General features: G+C 40.6%; 1 protein-coding gene across 1 annotated transcript in view; it reads right to left on the bottom strand.

The window, feature by feature from the left end:
- Positions 1 to 23504, bottom strand: part of nphs1 (NPHS1 adhesion molecule, nephrin) — a 163147-nt gene that overhangs the window by 6773 nt on the left and 132870 nt on the right. Inside the window, exons 23-27 of the mRNA XM_051920777.1 lie at positions 22167 to 22229; positions 16257 to 16382; positions 12532 to 12565; positions 3996 to 4233; positions 3787 to 3904 (exon numbers count right to left, since the gene is read on the bottom strand). Of these exons, the coding sequence (XP_051776737.1) occupies positions 3787 to 3904; positions 3996 to 4233; positions 12532 to 12565; positions 16257 to 16382; positions 22167 to 22229 (579 nt within the window). The remainder of the gene's footprint in view (positions 1 to 3786; positions 3905 to 3995; positions 4234 to 12531; positions 12566 to 16256; positions 16383 to 22166; positions 22230 to 23504) is intronic.

Genomic DNA, 23504 nt, shown 5'->3' with positions numbered 1-23504 from the left:
TTATCCCATTCCATATGTTGTCCAGACAGGTGTCAGGGAGGGGAATCTACACTAAAAGAAGGAAGAATAGTCAGGAGAAGGCAGGAGCGACTATAAACCTCTAGTTGACACCAGGGAGGGAGGTGACTCAATAATGATAAACTTCTCTCCTTTAGTCTCCTAACAAACCATAAACTAACTGTAGATGCTGAATCAACAGCACCGCCTAGTTTTGTGTGGTCATATAATCAACCCATAGGGCTGATGTGAGGGTTCCTTACATGAAATGGACAATCTAAAACGTTAGGGCGTACTAACTAGTTACGACTGCAGGCCCATCAGAGGCCACTATGAAGACAGGACTTTCAAGGTACACTAGTTATTTTAGGCAAGGAAAACTGATTTTTTTTAGGTAATCCTGTTATACTCTGCTAATCGTGGTGCTGCATATTCATTAGCATATGCAAATATGAGTTTCCCTGTATTCTGCATATCTTAACAATGATGACAGTAGAAATCAACAAGGACTTTTTGCCTGCTGTCCCAAGTGCAAATATAGTGTTGTCCCAGACCCAGGAGAGTGATTTCAGACCATGGCTCAGAGTGATCCTGGATGAGGTACTAAGCTGCCTTCTACCAAGAAACCATTCAGTGTTAATGAGATGAGGCAAAGTACTAAAATGACAAGAGTATGAAATCCCAGAGAAGAAGATGGGGCATGTAAAGAGTGATTGTTTCAGCACTGAGTACCACTCCACCTGGTAGACAGGGTGACAATGCAGTTCTGGAAGGTCCAGAGAGCCAGATGGATTTGTGTTCTCTTCTGTTTATTATAGATAGATACTTTATTAATCCCAAGGGGAAATTCACATACTCCAGCGGCAGCATACTGATAAAGAACAATATTAAATTAAAGAGTGATAACAATGCAGGTATACAGACAATAACTTTGTATAATTTTAACGTTTACCCCCCCGGGTGGAATTGAAGAGTCGCATAGTATGGGGGACGAACGATCTCCTCAGTCTGTCAGTGGAGCAGGACATTGACAGCAGTCTGTCGCTGAAGCTGCTCCTCTGTCTGGAGATGATACTGTTCAGTGGATGCAGTGGATTCTCCATAATTGATAGGAGCCTGTTGAGTGCCCGTCGCTCTGCCACGGATGTCAAACTGTCCAGCTCCATGCCCACAATAGAGCCTACCTTCCTCACCAGTTTGTCCAGACGTGAGGTGATGTGTAAATAGGGAACCACACCGACACTGGCATTTGTTCTCAGCGCTTGAAGTTGACTACTTGAATAGACGAGTCTCAGCGTGTAAAAATCCATGTCCACGTTGTAAAAGTAAAAGTGTCCAGGGAACGAATCCACATAAAAGAAAGTGATAGGAGTGATCAATAAAAAATAATAAAGAGAAAAATAAAAGGTAGAAAAATAAAGTCGTATATGGAGCTGCTGAAAAGGCTGCCACTCTCAGCGGCGCCTGAGTCATTTTGAGTCACACTGAGTTAGTCTGGACACTCCTTTCTACTCATCCCACCCAGTGTGTTTTATTTGTCACCTTTTCCACCACATTGGTCCTCCTGGGTATTATTTGGTGTTTGGACACTTTGAGAGTTCTGTCATAGTGTTCAAAAATAATATAATAAGTAATAGTGAATCTCTAATGTTCGCTTATTTTTCACCCCTTTGTTTCTTTGTTTTCTGAACTTTGCCTTTCTAATGTAAGTTTATTGTAAACCAAAGCCCACCCCATCAGCACTGGGGTCTAGGCAGTGACCAACTTATATTAACAAACTCTAAATGTGTACCAAGCCATCTTAAGGCCAGTTCATACTTCACGTGACATGATGCATGCTCCAGCATACGCTACTGCTATGCAATTGTTGTACTGTTTATACTTGCACGTGTACTTTACATAAATCTGGAATATTCCACCAGGTGGCAGTGCGAGATATCATCATGGTGAGAAAATGTTCGGCTTTGCTTTGTTGCGAATTGCTTGAAACATCCATTAAATTCCGAGGACACCTTGCCACAATATCTCTGAAAAGGATGTTTAATGATTACAGCCATCAATCCAGGGATGCGCCCATTCCAGCAAGCATCAGGAATGAGACAGAAACAATCCCTGGATGGGGCAACAGCTCATCGCAAGGTGAACAGAAGCACTCACATACACTAGCATCATTTTAACATCACCAAATCCCCAAAACATGTCTTTGGAAGGAAACCGGAGCATACTGTGGAAACCCACCAGGAAACCATGCAAACTGCAAAATGCCACCACTCTGCCACCATGCCGTCACAACATGTGTAATTATCAGTATTCATTATTTAAATGAAGTTAACGACTTATCTGTAAAATGTAACATACATGCTTTAATGCATTTCATCATGAAAGTGATATCAAGTATAAATCTAAGAATTCTAAATGTGCAGAGAGCTGGAATATCATAAATTTAACGTGTTCTGTGTGTGGCGATTGCTGCTGTCAGGTCAGGAGGAAACCCTAGAGGCACGTAGCGATTAACAACTGGGTCGGTTTTAAGATGACAGTTACGATGGTCTACTTTAATGATAAACTAAACTACGAGGTGTGGCGGGCAGCTTGGCACCATACCCAGCCAGGACGCCTGCAAGGACCGGGAGAGGGGTTATACCTTCCCCGGGTCATGAGAGGACAGCCGCCCTGGTTGCTATGGGGGTCATGGAAACCCCACCGCCAGGGGGCGCCTGGTGGATCCTAGAGCCCTGGAAGCCAGCACTTCTGCCACACCAGGTAGTGCTGGCGGAAGGAATTTCAGGGTCACCCAGAGTGCTTCCGGGTGCTCGTGCGGCAGTTCTGCTACACCAGGAAGTGCCGGCAGAGGTTCATCAAGGGGCACCTGGAGCATATCCGGGTGAGCATAAAAGGGGCCGCCTTCCAACAGTTGAAGAGTGAGAGTCGGGAGAAATAGGACAAGGCTTCGGAGTGAGAAGAAAAGGTGGCCCAAAGAGGACCATTGTGAGGCCCAAGAAAAGGGTATTTGGTGCTGGAGCATTGTGTGCTGTGCGGGACTCATTTAATTTGTAAATATTGTAAATAAACGTGTGTGGTGGACTTAAGAACAGTGTCTGTCTGTGGTCGGACTGGCTCTCACAGAGGTTAAAGTGGACATTTTGAGATTAAAGACGACAGACGGCACAGAAGTTGGTATGTGAGACCTTTAAAATGTATCATGTCATTACATTGGGGAACGTTTAAATATAAAAGCACCACAAATGCATTTGTGTGTCGGCATTTTGCTTCACCACATCAAACCATTCATCAAACATCGAAGCATGCACATTGATCCCAGAGGATCCGCATAGCGGCTTTCTGTCTGTCACATGTAGGTAGTAAACCGAGACTCTGACGTTATATTCCAACTTTATCACACTCCACTCCCCGACTTTTTGCTGGTAATGCAACTTGCGCACGTGTCGCAATAATTTCTGAGGACCTGCTCAGAGGACGCGTCAAATGAATGCTGGGAATGAGTGGCAGCAATGATGCGTGTGCATTCATGTTCTGAGCGTGAAGCATAAACGAGCCCTTACAGTATAATCACACTCACATCCCTAAATTTTTCACTTAGAGTCTCTAGGGTATCGAATGAAACCTACATGAAAATAGAAAGAACATCAACTCCACAAAGATGGCGATTGATTTGGGATATAAATACAGATCTCTGGAGCTGTGAAGCAGCACTGCTAACCACAGTGTCATTGTGGCACCTTTTCATCGAGCCTGCTCCAATCAGTAAATAGTTTGGGACTAACTCACCGACATAGCTGCTTCTCCCATCACTGAGTCCTTCTGAATCCTCAGGAAGAGTGTAGAGGGATGGGCGATAGTCCTTCACCGAATGGTAATAATATTGACCAAAGTCAGAGGCCGAGTCCTGCATCAGCAGAAGACAAGCAGACATTTATAAAGGAAGACACAAAACCGACATCTTTGACTAAAAGTTGCTATGAAAAGGCATCCTTTACCTCACCAACACTCTCGTAGACGCTGGAGCTGAGATCTGAGCCGCTATCAATGAGTAAAGTTTGTTTGGCAGCCTTGTTGATGAGCTCCCCATCTTCATACTGATTAAGTTCGGTCAGACTCAATCTGCAACACCAAAAGAGCAGCTGATAATTCATTAACTTGAAGAATGTCAAGCTTTTCTTTTTTTCTACTAATGCAGCTTCATAATTTCTGCAGTTCGGAATGTAATTATATTTTCTGTAGTTGCAGAAATTTTAAAATGGTGGAAACTACTTACAAACATCTATCATGGGTGGTTTATCAGGAAAGTGTCAGTAAAAGATGCTGCTTCATTCATTCTGGTGAGTATGAGACATGAACACTTGCTATTTTTTCAAATCATAGGTTTTTTCTTCTTTCAATACACTATTTGTAGCATGAGAAATCAACGGCAGTTTGGGGTGTTTTTTTTAGAAATATTAATATTTGCAAATTGGAGAAAAAAAAAGTCAAGCAACAAAAGGGTTCAGACATTGCCATTGTCAGGCTTTAATAACAATTAAAACTTTTGCTGTGCCTTTATTTTTACTTTTTGCGTATTAAATAATCAAGTTCATTTTTATTAGTTCTTGTATGGACTCAAGGGTTTTCCATTTCCCTGTTTGCTGTAGACTCTGGTGCAGTTATAGACACAGGAATAATGTGCCTTTACATCAGTGAGTGACATTATTGCAGCCATCTTAGTTAAGAGCAAGAGGCACTATATTAGGTGCTCATGTGAACTTTGCTAAAAGATCAGACTAAAACTGAAAGAGAGGTTTTAAATAATGTGTAACAATTGTCACACGAATAAACAAAAGACATCAAAAAGGTTTGGGGCAGCCACCTGTATATTGTGCCCTGGCTGCAAAATGGGTTTGGTTAATGAGTTGTGTTCAGGTTCAAGTCCAAAACAGAACTGCTTTTAAGGCTGTAAAGATGACGGCTTTAAAGGCTGAGACAGGAAGTGACATAATTGGGACCGGAACTGGAAGTGATGTCAAGTGGACCGGAAATAACATCATTAATGGCTCCAGAACCGGAAGTGACATTATCAATGGCACCAGAACCAGAAGCGACGTCATCGGGACCAGAAGTGATGTCATCGATAGCGCCGGAACCGTGCGGGATTTCCTGTGGATGGTGTGCAGAGGTTTGAGAGAGAAAGTCAGTGCACCTCGCCACCCCCTGGTTTGAAGTGGAACTACTATTATTCAGGCCCTTTAGCTGTCTCCCAATCCCACGTGTGTAACACAATTTTAAAATAATGAGCCCATTGACTGATAGTTTTCTTTTCTCTTTGGGTCACAATGTGGTGCTGAAGTGTCATCTGCTGTACTCGGGTCCCAATCCAGGTGGTTTGTCATGTGGTGGGTTCGGCAACATGCTATCAGCGCATTTTCCCAACCTTCAGGACATTTATTTTATTGATACTAGGATACCAAATATGATCTGTGTCACTCACAATAAACATGGTGTTAGAATGAGTAGAATGTGGCACATCACACAACTTCTAGTCAGTAGACTGGACTCCTTTGGTACTGTCTCGCTTCGGAGAATCATTGGGTACTGCTGGTTTGACTTTGTGTTGAAGGAGCGGTTGCTCATGAAGTTCCGAATGAGGCACATTACCTGCATTGTGAGGGAGCATCAGTTACGGCACTACAGCCATGTGGCGCATTTTGCCAAGGGGGATCCGGCTCGTAAGATCCTCATTGCTGGGGTTCCCAGTGGCTGGACCAGGCCAAGGGGTCGCCCATATAATACCTGGCTGTGGCAGATAGAGGGTCATTTCCAGAGGGTGGGATTGGACCACGTGTCTTCCTGGGGGGTTGCCAACTGGGATCCCAAGTTGTTTCATCATGTAGTGGGTGCAGCAACACACTGTACCAGTGCATGCTTCCCAACTTGACTTGACTAGTCAATAGGGGATGTCAAATTTGGCAACCAGAGTTGCTGATCTTGTTGCCCGAGTATGTGACTAGAAATCGTAGTAGATGACAGATCATTTATTAAATTACAGATCTCCATGATAACCTTCCAGTTTCTAAAATATCAAAAACTCTCCCCTTTCTTGACAGCCAGTAATGTGCTGCCTGACAGAGCCCATGTTCTACGAATGCTTCTCAGGTATGGCAATGTCAGCTGCAATTTCAGTCATTTTACTTCTATATAAATAAAAGTTTTGTGATGGGGTCGAAAATTCACTATAGAGTTAAGTTCAGGTTCTAATTCTACAATATTTAACACATCAAGAAAAGCTGATTTTGGCATGGTGTCTGTATGTGTGTCTAAGTGTGCATGAGTGTCAAAAATCTAAATTGATTTTCACATCTTAAAATTACAGCTTTTGTCAAGAAATAATGTGTTTTTTCCGCGATGGGCTGGCATCCTGCCCAGGGTTTGTTTCCTGCCTTGCGCCCTGTGTTGGCTGGGATTGGCTCCAGCAGACCCCTGTGATCCTGTAGTTAGGATATAGCGGGTTGGATAATGGATGGATAATGTGTTTTTTTGTGCTGTGTAAAGTTCTTTCATGACTACAGCTCAGCAAAGATAAAACATTTTAGAATATGCAGCTTCTGAGACTTCTGCCCTGAGTGATGAGACTTCTGTACAATGATAACTTCTGAGAAAAATTGATCTTCCTACTTTGTTGTGTTTGTCTTGTTATGGGCTCCAAGGCTATTGTTTTTGGTCCAGTAGTTGTCTCCATATCCTTCAAAAATGGGTTGTCCTATGTCCATTGATACCTGCCATAGAAACTATTTAATTTAACTTGGATTTTAGCAGTCTACTTAATTTAGTGACAGAACCAGGCCTATTGCTTTGCAAATTTTTTGCATGAGTAGTTTTGGAGATACGTAATTATTTTACATATAAAAGTACACACAGAGAGGCCAGCATGCTTACTCACACTCACACACTGAAAGAAATATATAAGTGAAGATAGCTGACAGCTTGTATGCTCTACCAGATCATATGCTGGATGGTGAAGAGAAAGAAATAAACACTCAAACACCCACACACACATCTACAGATGATCTGTAAGGGCCACCTCGTACCAATCTCTCTGTCTATGCAACTTGTTTATTTAATTTGATCCAACGTGTTTAGGTTCAAATTCTAAAGTATTAAGGTTGTTCTTTTGATTCAATTTCCTGTACATTTTACACTACATTTATTTGTGTGCCTCATAAATATAAGTTAACGTACCTGGTTACATGCTGTTGTACAGCACAATCGGTTGTATTATATTTTAAAATCTTCTGTTGAGTAATTGATTTCCTACGATTCTAACTAAGGTAAAATTTATCATGGAAATTCCACATGGACAATTACATTACAATATTTTTTCTTTTTTCCATTCTGTCATGTGGAAGAATAATTTTAGGGTAACATAGCTTTTATCTTAAAGAAATAGCATAAAGGGTTACAGAATGTCAGAAACCTTTACAGGCATGTCAGGAAGCCAGATAAAGTGAAGTGAACAACAAAATGTACTGAAAGATGACAAAGAGATGACTTAGAAATGATGAGATGTCCTGTAAAGAACCAGAATGGACAACTGTTATATGCTTAGAAATTTCAATGATGGTGGCTCAACTGAAAGGTATAAGAAGAACCAGTATATAACATAATAGACTTTAATTTTATACTAGCTGTATAAGCCCATGCTGTAAAAAGTCCGGGCTCCTAGAAACTATTGAAATCATCAGAAAAAAAAAATGGAAATGTAGAGTCGGTGGTTTCGTTTTGCGGACCTTCTCGCACCCCTTGTCTATCAGTGGCTAAGTGAGTTTCTCTCTCGTTTGTCTTTCCTCAGTGGTTTCACATTGGTGATGGAGTCGCTTTCTTTGAGCTTCATGCTGTAGCCTCATACTTTTTTTTTCTTCCGACTCGTTAACTTGGGGCTGCCTTGCTGGCTCTTTGAGCTTCATTGCTGTAGCCTTGCACTTCCGGGCTGGACAGACAGACACACACACTTCCATGCGTAGACATTTATATATATGATAAGTCATTTGGGTGTAAACCAACGAACCAACCAGAGTAAATGCATGCATTGATTAACACTGTATGTAAATTCAAAAGTTTCTAAAATGAATCTCTATTCTTTGTTTCTCTGACCATTCTGACCATGCTGTAACAGTCTTCTTTTGAAGAATGATCCCTCTTAAGGCATTTTGCCGAGGAGTAATTAAAAGATACAATGAACAGCTTTTCTCCTGCCTGATTACTGATGTGTCCTGTTAGAGGATGTTTCTTTCTTTAATAAGATGTTAAATTTCTACTACAGTCGTGGTACAGAAAACATGAAACATCAGACAGACAAGTCTGTCTTCTTTTTATGAAGTTGAAAACATCTACATTCTTTATCCTCCATTGCTGCAGCACATATGTTGTTCATTGGTCTTAGTTCTCGCGCACACTGAGCCTGTCCCACTACTTACCGTATATATTCGTGTTTAAGTTCTCTCGCGGATAAATCAGGGCTTGATTTTACTATATAATTTCCGGTATTTTATAATGTCAGTCGTATAAGTCGAATGCGGAAAACTCACGCTATTGGTCCAAGAGATTATGATTTGCTAAAGCCCACTTGAGGGATTAGCCATGTAGCACGTGTGACTATGTGACCACACAGTAATACCCAAACTATTCTGAAGCGTTTCTTTGTATCTCACACCCTCATGCACCTTTATCGTAAGAGCATCCCTTATCTACAATAAAGCGTTCAATCAGAAGAAAATATGAAGCTGGTTTTAAATTAAAAGTCATTGAAGTGGCGCAAGAAATTGGTAACTGCGCTGCTGCAACAAAATTTAATGTGTCTGAGAAACTGGTGAGTGATTGGAGGAAGCAAGAAGATGTAAAAAAAATAATAATAATAAGTGTCATATTTTTTACGGGCATATAAGTCGGGGTCTGATTTTATGATCGATTTTTCGGGTTTTAAGTCCTGACTTACACGCGAGTATATATGGTATGTCAAAAATCAAACCTGACTGATTTTGTCAGGGCAATTTGCAGAGTGCTGGGACTGAGCCTACATCACTGGTGGTCCCTGAAGCATGACACGACTGTCACCTACTCACTTAGATTATGTAAATGAAGTCTGCAACTGAAAAATTGCTGAAAAAGTGGTGTAAGTTGTTGTGCGAAAGAGCAAAATGTTTGTGAAAGAGACCCTCGTCCTAGTCAAGCAGCTGGCTAAAAGGAATATCTCCTTTGGCACAGAGGCAAACTACTGCTGCCATTTAATCGAGGACCCGGTACTGTATGAATTCCTCATTTGCAGGGAGTGCGAAATCCTGAGTGAATTCCTGACGATAGACACTGGTCAGAGCAGATGTTGTAACTAGCCTTTGTTGTTAAATTATGATGTTAAGAAGAATCAGACCAAGAAGCAGAATACCGGGTGTACTAATTAACCCATTCGATACACTGAAAGCCTGCAAAATTAAAAATTTGGAGGGTCCATGAAAATAAATCTTAAAACATGTTAGGATGTCGTAAAATCACTCAGGACTCATTACTACTTTTGCAAGAAAGTACTATAGCAGCTGGTTGACAGCTCTTCACAGACATGGCAGGGCTGGATGCTTGAGTAGCAGCAGTGTGTTCTTTGATAAGTCTTGAAAGGATTTCAGAAACTGCCGGAGTTTTTCAGAGGTATGAGTATAAATAGGCGTCCTACACAGCTGTTTGTGCATGCCTTGGTTTCAGTGATGTTGATGTGTGTGACAGTGGATAGCAGAAAGTGATAGCGACTTCTGATCCTGTGATTCCAACAGTAGCACAGCATGAGGCTGGCTGTGTCTTGTCTTATTCCCAGTTTGCATTTATTATTTTGAAGGCTGTTCCTGCTGTGGTCCATAACAATGGCAAAGTGAAGTCGTCAGTCTTGTTAGGCTCTGAGTGTCTGAGTGTTGCTGTTCATTATAGTTCAGTTAAAAAGCCCATTACTTTGTCTGAACCATTATTCTGCTTTTTCCTCAGTCCTTGCTATATGCACTTGCTATATGCTCAATGATGAATTCAAAAAGTCATTGTTAGGGTGTTTTCTTACTTTACCCTGAAATGGATTGTGATCTTAACTAACTAGAGATGCAGTGCTGGTCTGTGGCAGGGTGGTGAAATGGTTCACAGTCCAATTACCCCAATCTGCATGATGAAGCAGCCGCTTTAGTGCTCATGCACAGCATCTATTTCTACAATGTATATGTCTTATAAAAGTGGCTGTTCTGCACATTGCTGATCAAAAGTTCAAGACGGTGTGGTGTTTGTTTGCAGATTGCGCATCCATGCATCTGATGCTTCAGATATTTTACATGTGCATATTTAAAGTGATAAAATTCTCTTTAGCTTATTTGTTCTCTGTTCCATGGTATCCGACTAATGTTGCATTTTTAAGCTTTTAAGAAATACAAGGACCCCAAACTACCACAGGTTACTGTGCACGCTGAGTCAGATTGTAGCCAAACCTTCCTCTAGAATGGAGATTTCAGTTAATATGTTAATATGGATATGCTGTAGAAAGCTCTTCTCTGAAAGTGAAAGAAACAAAGCCTAGGTATGCAGTAGTTCAATATGGTGACTTTTTGTGAATTTGTCCAAGAGAGCTCCGAAAAAGGAGAGAACTACAGTAGTCCGCAAATCTTTGATTTAGTATGTTCTAAGCATATTTTGCATATCTGTGTGCATTCTGCCCAGCTGAATCAAATCTGTAGAAATAATAGCTGTACACACTTGAATCTCCAGCAAACATGCAGATAAATGATTTGTGTCCTGTAATAAGAAGGTTATCTGTGCCAAAATTTCACAAAGCCATGCAATTCAGCTGAGAGAGAGAGAGAGAGAGAGAGAGAGAGAGAGAGAGAGAGACAAGAGTTGGACAAATGACAGCTGGAAGTCAGATGAGACTGGGAGAGGGTGTGTGAGGGGCACACAAGCAGTGCTGGAGTCTGCTTAACCAATATGGTTGAAGAGTCTGTAATAAATGATGAGAACAGGTTAAGGTATTAATAACCAGCCAATTCTCTGGTTGTTACCCATATCTGAAATGAATTCTATGAATATGTAATTATGTGAGTGTTTATAATGATGAGGATCCGGCACGACAACAGAAGCGACCTAGGTTGACGACATTCCTCGCTGGATGGGACAACTATGTGTCAGCTTTTACCCACTTAGCCCAGATGTTCCTCTGCTTCTGTCCGACTTGAATATAAATGTATATAATCCAACGCATGTCTGTTCACTTTCATGAGAGAACTACTTAATGCATTTAGATCGGGTTTTTTTCTATAATTTGCTTGAACATTCCAGTTGATTTTGAGACTTCTCTCATCACGCTAAGTATCATAGTTCGCTTGCAGTACCGATTATTTGTGCGAATCTGAGAGAGATACAGCGGGCCGGGTGGGGGGGGGGCCCTCCTCACTCACACGCCAGACTCGGTGCGTATCTTACATCAGTTTAGCTAGTGAATGAAAGAACTACTTAACGGATTTAGATTGGGCTTTTTTCTAGAATTTACATGAACGTTCCGGTTGACTTTGTGACTTCCTTTCATCGAGGTAAGAATCATAGTTCGCTTGCAGGAGCGATATATTCGTATTAATCCGAGACAGAGGCTGCGGACCGAGGGGAGGGGGAAGAGTGACGCCAGGAGTAGGGAGCCAGGCAGGGCCCTCCTGGCTGTCCTGTTTCACTTCTATGTGGGTGGAGCTGTGGGGGACGGCTAGTATATATATATATATATATATATATATATGTATATATATATATATGTATATATATATATATATATGTATATATATATATATATGTATATATATATATATATATATATATATATATATATATATATATATATATATATATATATATATGTATATATATATATATATATATATATATGTATATATATGTGTATATATATATATATGGCACATTGTAGCCGGTCTTCCACAACATGGTCCTGTTAAACTGTAGCACACATCTAACCTTTTCTAAAATCTACTGAATCCAGAAGCCAGAGAGTAACCCACCAGCATTAATTAATGGATAGAAACTTATTCAACCTCACATCAGCAAACGTTTAAGCCAATTAGCAGAAATCATCAGAAAATTATCTTTACTTCTGAAATATTCTTATCTAAATATAATCAAAAAGCCAACTGCAAACACATCACCGTTCATTTCAAGTAGTGTAGCATAGAAGATGAGCTTGTAGACACAGGATCACGAAATGAGGATCTTTAACATCATGGAAAAATGCAGCATAACATCAAAAGCAGAGAAAGCTATTTATGGGGGGAATTGGAAGCTGCTCTCTGTAGAGCCTTATAGCCAGACTCCCCAAACTAGTGATACGATACACTCCTCTAAGATGAGGATCTATGCCAGTGACTTAATTCCAGTCTAGGAAGAGTGCGAAGTACATCATTACTTCAAGAAGGGAACTCCAGCTTTTAACTACATATATGGAGAATTTGACAATTGGAAGCTACTCACCCTTCTTTTTCTTTACTTTTGCCTTCTACTCCATCTGTAGGGGAGAAATTGGAAGCCATTAGTTGAGTCTGAGTTCCAAAGATTATAATTGCCACAACAATGTGATTTGAACATCGGTCATTTCCACGTTTGTCCCCTCATCCACATTTATTGGCAGTTGCTTCACTCTACTGGAAAATGTGGTTAGTAGTGAGTAACATACAATACTAGAATGGGCGTGATCTTACTACAGCCCAAGAGATCTGGATATTTTTATCCTCTTGGCACTCCAGGCAACGTAAAATACCTCACACTGTTCATTGTGGTGCTGCGGTGTCGCCTGCTGAATGGCTGCACTCGGATCTGAATTTGGGTGGTTTGCTGTGTGGTGGGTGCGGCAACACACTGTAATCAGCACATGCTCCCAACCTCTGCTCTGTCTACTTGCATTTTTCATTCTCTGAAAGATGGCTGAGTCCTGTTTTCCACTCCATGCTTGTCTTGGTTATTATTTGTCATTCATCAATTTAACATCCAATTTCTCCTTAAAAGCCAGGGGAGGTGATGAACAGGTGGTGATATTGGCCATAAAATGGTTTAGCGTTCATTTTTTTTTTCCACCCTGATTGAAAAAGCCGGACACCTTGTGTCTCCTTAGACATTTCACATCTTTTATAAATGAAAGCCTCACTTGCTGGGAGGAAAACGGTGGCAGACACAGGGCGCCAATATTTCTACTGACAAACATTCTGAACTGTGAACGTGGTGTTTAATATACCAAGTGATGCAAAAATTTGCTCAATAGATCATATTGTTTTGTTTATTGATATTCAATTAATACCTAGTGATTGATAGTTATTGATAGACAACATTTCATTTCAGATTTCTTTTCAATTTATATGCCAAGAGAGCCATGTAGACTAACAAAAATCATAAAGAATATGTTGCCAAAACCAAACATCTACGATTTCTACATTTTGTTATAAAAGATTGCACGATGATGTAGGGCACTGTCGGGAAACTGGTGCGCCACGGAATTTTCTAGGGGCGCCGCGAAAACTTTTGTAAAATATTTAAAATTGCTAGTGTTTTTGAACTTTTGGAAGCTCTTATCTCTATGAGAAAGGTTTTTCAACACTTACTTAAATGAAGTCTAAGAAACGCGAGAGACTTCAAATGATCGACAAGGAAATGTGCGTCTGTCTTTCGAAAATTGATCTTCGCATCAATCTCATATGTGCTGAAAAACAATCTCAACATTCACATTAATTCAATTTAAGATTTATCCTTTGATTCCTTAATTAATAAAATGTCTTTCAAACTCGTAAAATTAACTGTTTTTATTGGCGATTGTCCATAGAGTGTGTCGTCATGACTTTATTTATGGGCAGTCCCTCAGGTGCGCCGCGATAGAAAATTTTTGGACTTAGTGCGCCACAATTCGAAAAAGATTGCCTTTCGCTGATGTAGGGCAAAGGGGATATTCAACTGTTGTGTTAGGCTTTCAGTGGCACACAAGACCTTTTAAGAAAGATGCGAAAAGCCAGCTATACAACCTTCACCTTAATGTCTACCTTAATGTCTAAACTGTAACTTAACCAGCATTATGGTCAGCTCTGTACTTCATCAGATAACATGTGGTCATCAGTGATGAGCTCACAAATCTGCAGAAATACCTACAGAGGATAAAGCACCCAAAAGGATATTCATTTTAAGCTTATAACTACTTCTAAGATCCACTCCTTCATCGTCAGGCTCTGTGCCAGTGATGTGCCCTAGTCTAGAAAACCGAGTAGTAGCATTATTTCAAGAAGAGATTTTCAGCATCTAAAGTCTTGTTTCAGAAAAAGTCCAACATTTCCCTGAAAAGTTGCGGAGAACGTGACAAAGAGACTAACAACTAGCTAATGAAGACAACACCACACCACAGACAAAGGACCACATGGCATAAGACAGAGTGCACTTCAATGTAAATAAAGCTCTTCATACAACCTCTGAGCATTGACACAAAGTATGAGATATCATCCTTAAAGGTTTGGTATTATAAAACTGTTTAGTTATGCCAAGATAAACTAGAACTCCAAGTAGCTAGTAAACAGCAAGCCAAAGTCCTTTATCAGGTGTAATAGTTACTGTGTAACCAACTCACGACTGTGTTGAGCAATCCTCTTAGCTTTTACGACCTTTTAACTAAACTGAAAACGGAAGCTTTGAATCATAACATGGTGTAAGCCTTTCTCAATTCAGGTTGTGCATTAAAGCAAGGGTGAGTTTTTTTTTTTTTTTGTTCTTTATTTCGTCTTATACGATTTCTTGTATTAGAAATTTGTTAGTTTTCGCATACCCCTTGGGGTCAGAGCGCAGGGTCAGCCATTGTACAGCTCCCCTGGAGCAATTACAGGTTAAGGGTCTTGCTCAAGGGCCCAGCAGAGTAGGATCTCTTTTGGCAGTGACGGGGATTCAAACCGGCAACCTTCGGGATACCAGCGCAGATCCTTAGCCTCAGAGCCACCACTCCACCCCATTTGACTGTGACCTCACAATAAAATACTAAATGCAATGCTGAATAAAAAAGCTTGTAAAACCCAGAAGCCTCTTCTGTGTTATGCTTGTCTGTGTCACAACTGTTGATTTAAGCAGTTATCACATTTGTATAAATCTTAGGCTTATCAATAAATTATACTATTCTGTTTGTTAAAATAAGTAGGGTTCAGTTTTCTTGATGTACAGTAAATCTAATAGCAGAAAACCTCACCTTCAGATAAAGGAAGATAAAGTATGAGCCTTAGCAAAACTAATAATTATATAATTGATTAGCATCAACCATTCAATTCCTTATTATCCACACTTTTCTACAATGGTTAAGAGTTTCCTCAACATGCCAGGAGACTGGGTTTAAATCCCAGCCACATAACCCTAAGGGCCTATGGTAGGGCCTATGGTTGGGCAATGCCTAAATTAGATTGATTACACTTTATACCATACCTTGCCTTTTTGCCATGCCACTTTATGCCATGCCATGCCTTTTCTTAAAAATGATCTTGCCAGCCTTCTCTCCCCTTCTCTGTTTCCACATAATACATTAACCCTAACAATAATCTATCTATCCATTGTGGCAGGCCGCCCCTTCTGCTTATGTTCCGGGGGAGCAGCCATGGACTCCTCAGTACCTCCCCCGGGACGCTTGGTGGCAGCCTCCCTGGTTGACGATGATGCCTCAGTTTCTCACAGGATTTCATGGGAGATGGAGTTCTCCCCAACCCTGTGGGGACCTGGGATGGCCACCAGGGGGCATGGCATAGATCATTAAGCCCAGCTGGTCTAATCATCGGCGATTGGGAACAGGTGAGCAAGCACCAGGAGCACTTCCAGGAGGGCCATAAAAGGAGCCAGCAACCACCACTCAGGGCCGGAATCGGGAGGAAGAGGACGAGGTTGCCTGGAAGGAGTGTTGGTGGTACCAGAGGAATAGTGTGGTCTGTGACTAAAAATATTTTGGGGACTGTGTTGGACCTGTGGGACACGGGGAAGGTGTGCCCCACAGCTGAAGAAAAATAAAAGATTTCTGTTCCTTTGACACGTGCCTCTGTGTAAGTCTGTGCCGGGTTGGGCGCTATACAGCCCAATACCTATCTATCTATCTATCTATCTATCTATCTATCTATCTATCTATCTATCTATCTATCTATCTATCTATCTATCTATCTATCTATCTATCTATCTATCTATCCAAATCTTTCACTGACCTTTCTCCTTGTTCTTTCCTTTCCATCTTTTGGCCAGACAGCCAGCAAACACAGAGTTCAGAATAAGCAGGGTACCGCCAACCACAGCCAACACCACTATGAGATAAAGGGGAAGTCCAGATGTTTCTGAAAAACATGAGGATGCACAAATTTCAAGACATTTAAATTTATTCCACTAAGTAAGAAGTTACATCGTTAACTTTAAAGTCCCTTAAAATATAATAATATTAATGAAAAATGAGAATAGATAAATGAAAAAAAGAACAACAGGGACTCTCCTCCTTGGGACTCTCCTCCTTGTGTAATAAACACTGTTAAATTTCCCTTTCATAGCTAATTCTATAAATGTGGTTTGGTGTTGCAATGACAGACTTCCTGTCTCCAGGGTCCTGAGTGTAATAGCCAGCCCAGCCAGTGTCAGTGTGGAGTGTACATGTTCACATGCAGGTTTAGGTCATTTCTGATTGACCCCATTTGACTGTGTGCTTTGACTTGGTTCCTGCCTTGTGCCTATTTTCTACCAGTAAAAATTAATTTAAACAATTTTAGCATAGTGCTGCAACATAGCACAATTTGTAAAAGTGTAATCTTTTGGAAAAGATGTTTTCTTCCCATTAGGTCAGAAATATTCATAACAACTAGGAGTCCCTGCTATAAGTATAATGTAAACTATAAACCAAAATGACATACTACACAGCAGGCATTATGATTTGCATTTTTCTTAAATTTATATGACTTCCCTGAGGAGTTATCTGAATACATGAGAGCTGGTGATTTCCCCTTAATGCAAATTTTTAACATAAACTTCATAGGCAATGTGTATATTACACATTACATAGTAGCAGGATGAGTGATGAGGCAGGGACACTCCAAAAATAGTTGGGGTGCTATTTAATTTGAACAAAAAATCAGAAATGAAATGGTGCTACAATAAACTGCTGGCTTGACGTTTTCCAAGCCACTCTTGTGGTGTTCTTTTTATGTGGCATGGACCCTACTAGTCACACTGTCAGGTCCAAATGAGATGCCACCTTCTGGGAATGTCTTCCTTTTATACCAGACTAGCTATCACCTGCAGCTCTGCCGACGTAGTACTGAAAAAGGACAGTGAGGAAGGCCCTGCCCGACTCCCTACTCCTGACGTCACGCTTCCTCCTCTTCCCCTTGGGCCAGAGCCTCTGTTTCGGATTAGCTTGAGTATATCGCTCCTGCAAGCGAATTATGTTTCTTGGTACGATGAGAGAAGTTGCAAAATCAACCAGAATGTTCAAGCAAATTCTAGAAAAAAACCCAATCTAATTCTGTTAAGTAGTTCTCTCGTTTGCTAACTAAGCTGAAGTTAAGGAATGCCCTGAGGCTGGTGTGTGAGTGAGGAGGTTTCCTTCCCACTCCCCTCGGGTTACTGCGTCGCTCTCAGATTTGCACAAATAAATCAGAAGCGCAAGCGAGCTATGATATAGAGCGCGTGATGAGAGAAGTCACAAAAATCAACCAGAATGATCAAGCAAATTATAGAAAAAAACCTGATCTAAATCCATTAAGTAGTTCCCTCATGAAAAGCGGACAGACATACAGACAGATGTTGGATTTTATATACTGTATATATGGAGATGGGCTGGAATGGGGTGGAGCTTCTCTGGCTCTGTTGATTTCAAGCAGTTTGTTGATGTTGTGCGGGAAGAAAGGAGATAAGGCTGCTAGCGGCGGAAACCCCTCTCGTCCCAGGGGGGTACCACATACCCGGAAGGGGATCCTCTGGCATGCACATGTGACAATATATATTGTTTATTGCGGACACTAGCATTTTTTGTTAGTTTAGGTGGGTTTACAAGTCATGATGAACACTTCCCATTCTTTTAAATTTAAGGAGATGTAAAAAAAAATCTAGCATGTGTTTATTTAGTTAGTGTTCCTGATGAAACAACCACTGCACATTACCAACAATGATTTCGGGTTTTGATTTTTGTCTTCCTCATTACAAGTCTGTTCTAGTCCTTTGGCTCACATCTCTTCTTCTGGTTTGTTATTTTAATAAAATGCTGTCATCCCTTCCATGGCAGAATAAGGTAAAATCAAAATTATTGTACCAATAGCTGGTAATTTCCTCATAATGCAAATTTTTAACATAAACTTCAGTGGCAATACAACACAATGCAGCAACAACTTAATACATTTAAAAAAAACAAAAGGCAGTTTTTAATGAGATGAGAGGAAGAATCTTGCTAGTTGTGCCTGGAGGCTTTGAGTGGACTTTATTTTAATTAGAATTGGAATGATAATCAGAATTATCAAGATTTTTATTGTCTGCCCTTAACAAACTTTGTACACTCCTGTGAGACAGGTGGGGCAGAAGACTTTCCCAGTGGGAATTTTTATATGAACATCCTTTGTAGTGGTAACCCACGGTGGGACTTTCAGAAAGCATAATGCAACCTAATTTAAGTAAGCTGGGAGGTAAGGTCGACACCTCGTCTCACAGTCAGAAGTGACATTTTTGTGTGCTCATTTAATTTTAAAGTAATGTGATACATGCTGATGTATTTACTTTAATTTTGATCAAAGTTAAAAATTAGAGCTAATCCTTAACTACATTCTATGTGAATCAAGTAGCAAAACAGGAATTTATATGAAAACAGCAAAGTGGGAAGTTGAAACAACATAAATAGTAAACCTAGAAATTCCCACAGCACATGAACGCAGGATTGCAATAACTGGAGTATTGCCAAACCAACATGGGAAGCTGAATGTAAAGCCACTCAGATGTCTTGAATGCCACCAGAGCAAAGACTCCCAGAAACGCAAAGGGGAAGAGAGATTGACTCCCACCACAAGCCATTTTTACTTCACAGATTTGCACTGTGGTAACTGCCAGTGGCCAGCCATAAGCCAGCAATATCTGGAGTACAATGGCTGTCAGAATCAGTTTTGTATCAGCTTGAGCTAAAGGCCGAGTCGATACTACTGCTAAATACTGCAAGCAGAGATCTTCCTGGTGACGTCAGCTGATGATGTCTCTTTATCTCACTCATCCCTCGCCATACTGTGCGGCTCCACCACAACACAAGAGATCACAGCAGAAGTAAAGTGAAAAGATGAGCGGGGAGAGAACACAAGGAAATCCAGACAGAGCCAATCAACAAAACTAGAACCACTAAACAGAAACTTAAAAGCGAAAATAACTAAAGCTACTCAAGGTCTGTTTTTTAGTGAAGTATCCCAATATTAGAATGTCAAGTGCAGCGTGTGACCCTTTGATATGAGTTGCATGATAATGTAACATACTGCGACGCAACGAGGGCCATCATCATAAAGAGTATGTTTGCGGCGCCAAGAAAAATGACTGTAAAAGGGCGGTCAATAATATCAGTGTTATAGCAATAAAGAATAAACAATGACTTTTAAAAGTGGAATGAATTATCTCAGATATAGTGTGCAGTACTAGGGTGTTGTACCGTGTTAGCCATTATGAATGTAGTGAAAAGTCAAGCAAAATGACACCTTTTATTGGCTAATTAAAAACATTACAATATGCAAGCTTTCGAGGCAACTCAGGCCCCTTCTTCAGGCAAGATGTAATCATGGGGCCTGAGTTGCCTCGAAAGCTTGTATATTGTAATCTTTTTAGTTAGCCAATATGGTGTGCGAAATTAAATTCGCAGAAGCAAATCAATCAAAACCAAAAACATACAAAGTTGGACATGAGCAGTACATTTAGTTCAGCTAATGTGACATTATTTATTTTAGTACTATACAGTAATCCCTCCTCCATCGCGGGGGTTGCGTTCCAGAGCCACCCGTGAAATAAGAAAATCCGCGAAGTAGAAACCATATGTTTATATGGTTATTTTTATATTGTCATGCTTGGGTCACAGATTTGCGCAGAAACACAGGAGGTTGTAGAGAGACAGGAACTTTATTCAAACACTGCAAACAAACATTTGTCTCTTTTTCAAAAGTTTAAACTGTGCTTCATGACAAGACAGAGATGACAGTTCTGTCTCACAATTAAAAGAATGCAAACATATCTTCCTCTTCAAAGGAGTGCGCGTCAGGAGCAGATCATGTCACAGAGATAGAGAAAAGCAAACAAATCAATAGGGCTGTTTGGCTTTTAAGTATGTGAAGCACCGCGGTACAAAGCTGTTGAAGGCGGCAGCTCACACCCCCTCTGTCAGGAGCAGACAAAGAGAGAGAGAGACAGAGTTTGTTTTTCAATCAAAAATCAATACGTGCCCTTCAAGCTTTTAAGTATGCCAAGGACCTTGCAGCATGTCGTTTCAGGAAGCAGCTGCACAAAAGATAGCAACGTGAAGATAATCTTTCAGCATTTTTAGACGAGTGTCCGTATCGTCTAGGTGTGCGAACAGCCCCCCTGCTCACACCCCCTATGTCAGGATCAGAGAAAGTCAGCGCAAGAGAGAGAGAGAGAAAAGTAAGCTGGGTAGCTTCTCAGCCATCTGCCAATAGCGTCCCTTGTATGAAATCAACTGGGCAAACCAACTGAGGAAGCATGTACCAGAAATTAAAAGACCCATTGTCCGCAGAAATCCACGAACCAGCAAAAAATCCACGATATATATTTAAATATGCTTACATATAAAATCCGCGATGGAGTGAAGCTGCGAAAGGCGAAGCGCGATATAGCGAGTAATTACTGTACAATCGTTTCTTAATCTTGACATTCTGTTGTCACTTACAAATTAAAAAATATATACTGTCATTGACATACACATGGGAGACGACTTAAGAGCTCTGGTGATGGTAATTACTTGCCAAACCAGGGGTTGGTGCTGTGGTCTAATGCCTTCTCTCTTTCTCCCTCTGCAGAACAGTGGACTGACAGCCACTTCACCACTGCTGTCCACCATCCTGGACCCGCCCCTTCCTGCCAAGTGACTATATAACCTGAGAATCGGCCATCTTGTTCTGAGTTCTGTTTGGAACTCACGTCTGGAAAGACATCTCTACAGATTATTGTGTGCTGCATTACTGAGCATTCTTTCAAATTACTGGGGGCCACCAAGGTGGTACCCCAACTCTTTCACTTTGTCATGTCTCCTTTTTACAGTATTCATAAAAACATGTAGCTGTAAATATATCTGTTGTGAGACTTTTTGTCCTTTTTTTGGGATAAGTGTAAAAAAATGTCTGTATCAAAACAACATACAGTATATGGGGACTTCTTGTAGCGGTGATCCCTGTGCATAAACGAGAGTTTTCTGCCTTGCACCTGATACTGCTGGCATAGGCTCCAGCTCTCCACTAGATAAACAAGTTTCTAAAAATGGAGAAATGGATGCATGTTATCACCATTATTTGATAAAAATAATAATAGTAGATTTTTAAATCAAAGTACTTGTCAATTCATTAAGCATATAGCTTTCCCCACACATCCATCCATTTTCTGAAACTGCTTTTTCCGGTACAGATTTAACTGAAGCAGCAGCCTATAATGAAGGTATAAACTAATCCAGGAAGGATTGAAGATGAATTGAAGGGCATAAAAAAGTTCATTAAAAACAAGCGCACCTCGAGTTCATTCACATCACATCATTGGAGGAAATTAATATTTCTTCTTTCTTTATTTTCCTTATGAAACTTTCTAAAAAGTTAATAATTCCTGGATTGTTGCTTAAATGCATTTGATACAACTGAAGATATTAATGTTAAATTGTGAGTGCGAGTGTGAGTAGGTATTGAGGTGAATTGTCCCTTCTTCCCGGACTGGTTCCTGCCTTGTGCCCAGTGGTTCTGTGATAGTCTTCTACCCCCTGCAATCCTGATTCAGTTTAAGCAAGTTCAGGAATGTTAGCTTTAAATAGTCACCCTTCTTTTACAAGATGTATTTTAAATAGTGACTTCTCATGGAATCCTGCATTAACAGTGTCTAGATTGGAGAGTATGTCTTACCTGCAGGAGTGGGCTCTGGAAACGGAGGGCCTTCTGGGAATTGAATGATAATGGGAGGACTTCCTAGAGAGAGAGAGAGACACACAGAATAAACACAAAATATGAGGATCACACAATCGTCATCATCTAAAATGGGAGATATTCACATCTTACAATGTAGCTATACATTAAAACACATCCCCTACAATCTGTGCTAGTGGTTGATGGACTATAAGGAAATAATAATTCTTTACATTTATATAGCAATTTTTCTCCTTACTCAAAGGAACACATAGTTGGCAGGATTCAAACCTGAGTGGAGAGTCCCCAATGCAGGGCTGTCTTAATGCATGGGCCTGCTGGGCTGTTATCTGGGGGTGTCACAAGCATAGGGGCGCCATGCTAATCCATGTAAATTATGTTGTGACTTGCTGAGTGATTGCGTAGTTGCACTGCTTTGCCCGGGGGCCTATAATGCTGTTAAAACGGCTTTGCCCCAATGGATCTCTAGTCCATTGCCTTAACCACTTGACCACAAAAGTTTTAACGAGAACAGACCGATCAGTTCAACAAATCTCTGCAATCCTATTGACTTAAAATGTTTGGACTAAAGTGTCCCTACTTTCAGGTAAAGAGGTTTTATTAACCCTTACGGCAAATATTGCCTTGCTCTTTTTTTACCCTACTGCACAGTCAGCTACTGGTGTAAATTTAGTTTCAAAGGTTGTGTCTGCCTTATTCAATGGTTCCTCTCCCACAGTGCTTTATAGATCTTTTCAAAAATCGAAATTGATGTTTGATGCATAAATCTCTGTTTCTACTGACTTTCCTGCTAAGTTTTGTCAGCCACCTTAGAAACAAACTAGGGTCTGTTCAAAAAGTATGCATCTCGTCCACTTTGTGGTCTGCAAAAGTAAAAAGCGGTTCAACACAAAGGTCAGACTGTCACCGTCAGGGGGTGCTGCTTTCAAATGTGTTTGGTCACTGCAGTTTAAAGATTTTTTTTTCCTCCGGGTACTTCAGTTTTTTATCTATATCTCGAAGAGAGGCCAATCTAATCTGTGACTTTAAGCTGACACTTTATATGTGAGCATGCCCTGCAATGGACTCTCTTGGCTTGGTTCCTACGTTGTGGCCATTGCTGACACAGTTGAATGCATCCCCTGCAACCTTTGACTGAACTCTGAGGGGTTGATAATGGTTGGATGTCCATAGTAACAGTCTGCCGAAAGCACATGGTTTAAACGTTAACATTATTCAAAGTTATTGTCTGTCTGTATACCTGCATTGTTATCGCTCTTTAATTTAATATTGTTTTTTGTTGGTATGCTGCTGCTGGAGTTTGTGAATTTCCCCTTG

This window comes from Erpetoichthys calabaricus, chromosome 17 (assembly GCF_900747795.2).
Source record: "Erpetoichthys calabaricus chromosome 17, fErpCal1.3, whole genome shotgun sequence".
NCBI lineage: Eukaryota > Metazoa > Chordata > Cladistia > Polypteriformes > Polypteridae > Erpetoichthys > Erpetoichthys calabaricus.
Note: the sequence above shows the minus strand (reverse complement) of the source record. Positions and strands in the feature narration are given on the sequence as shown.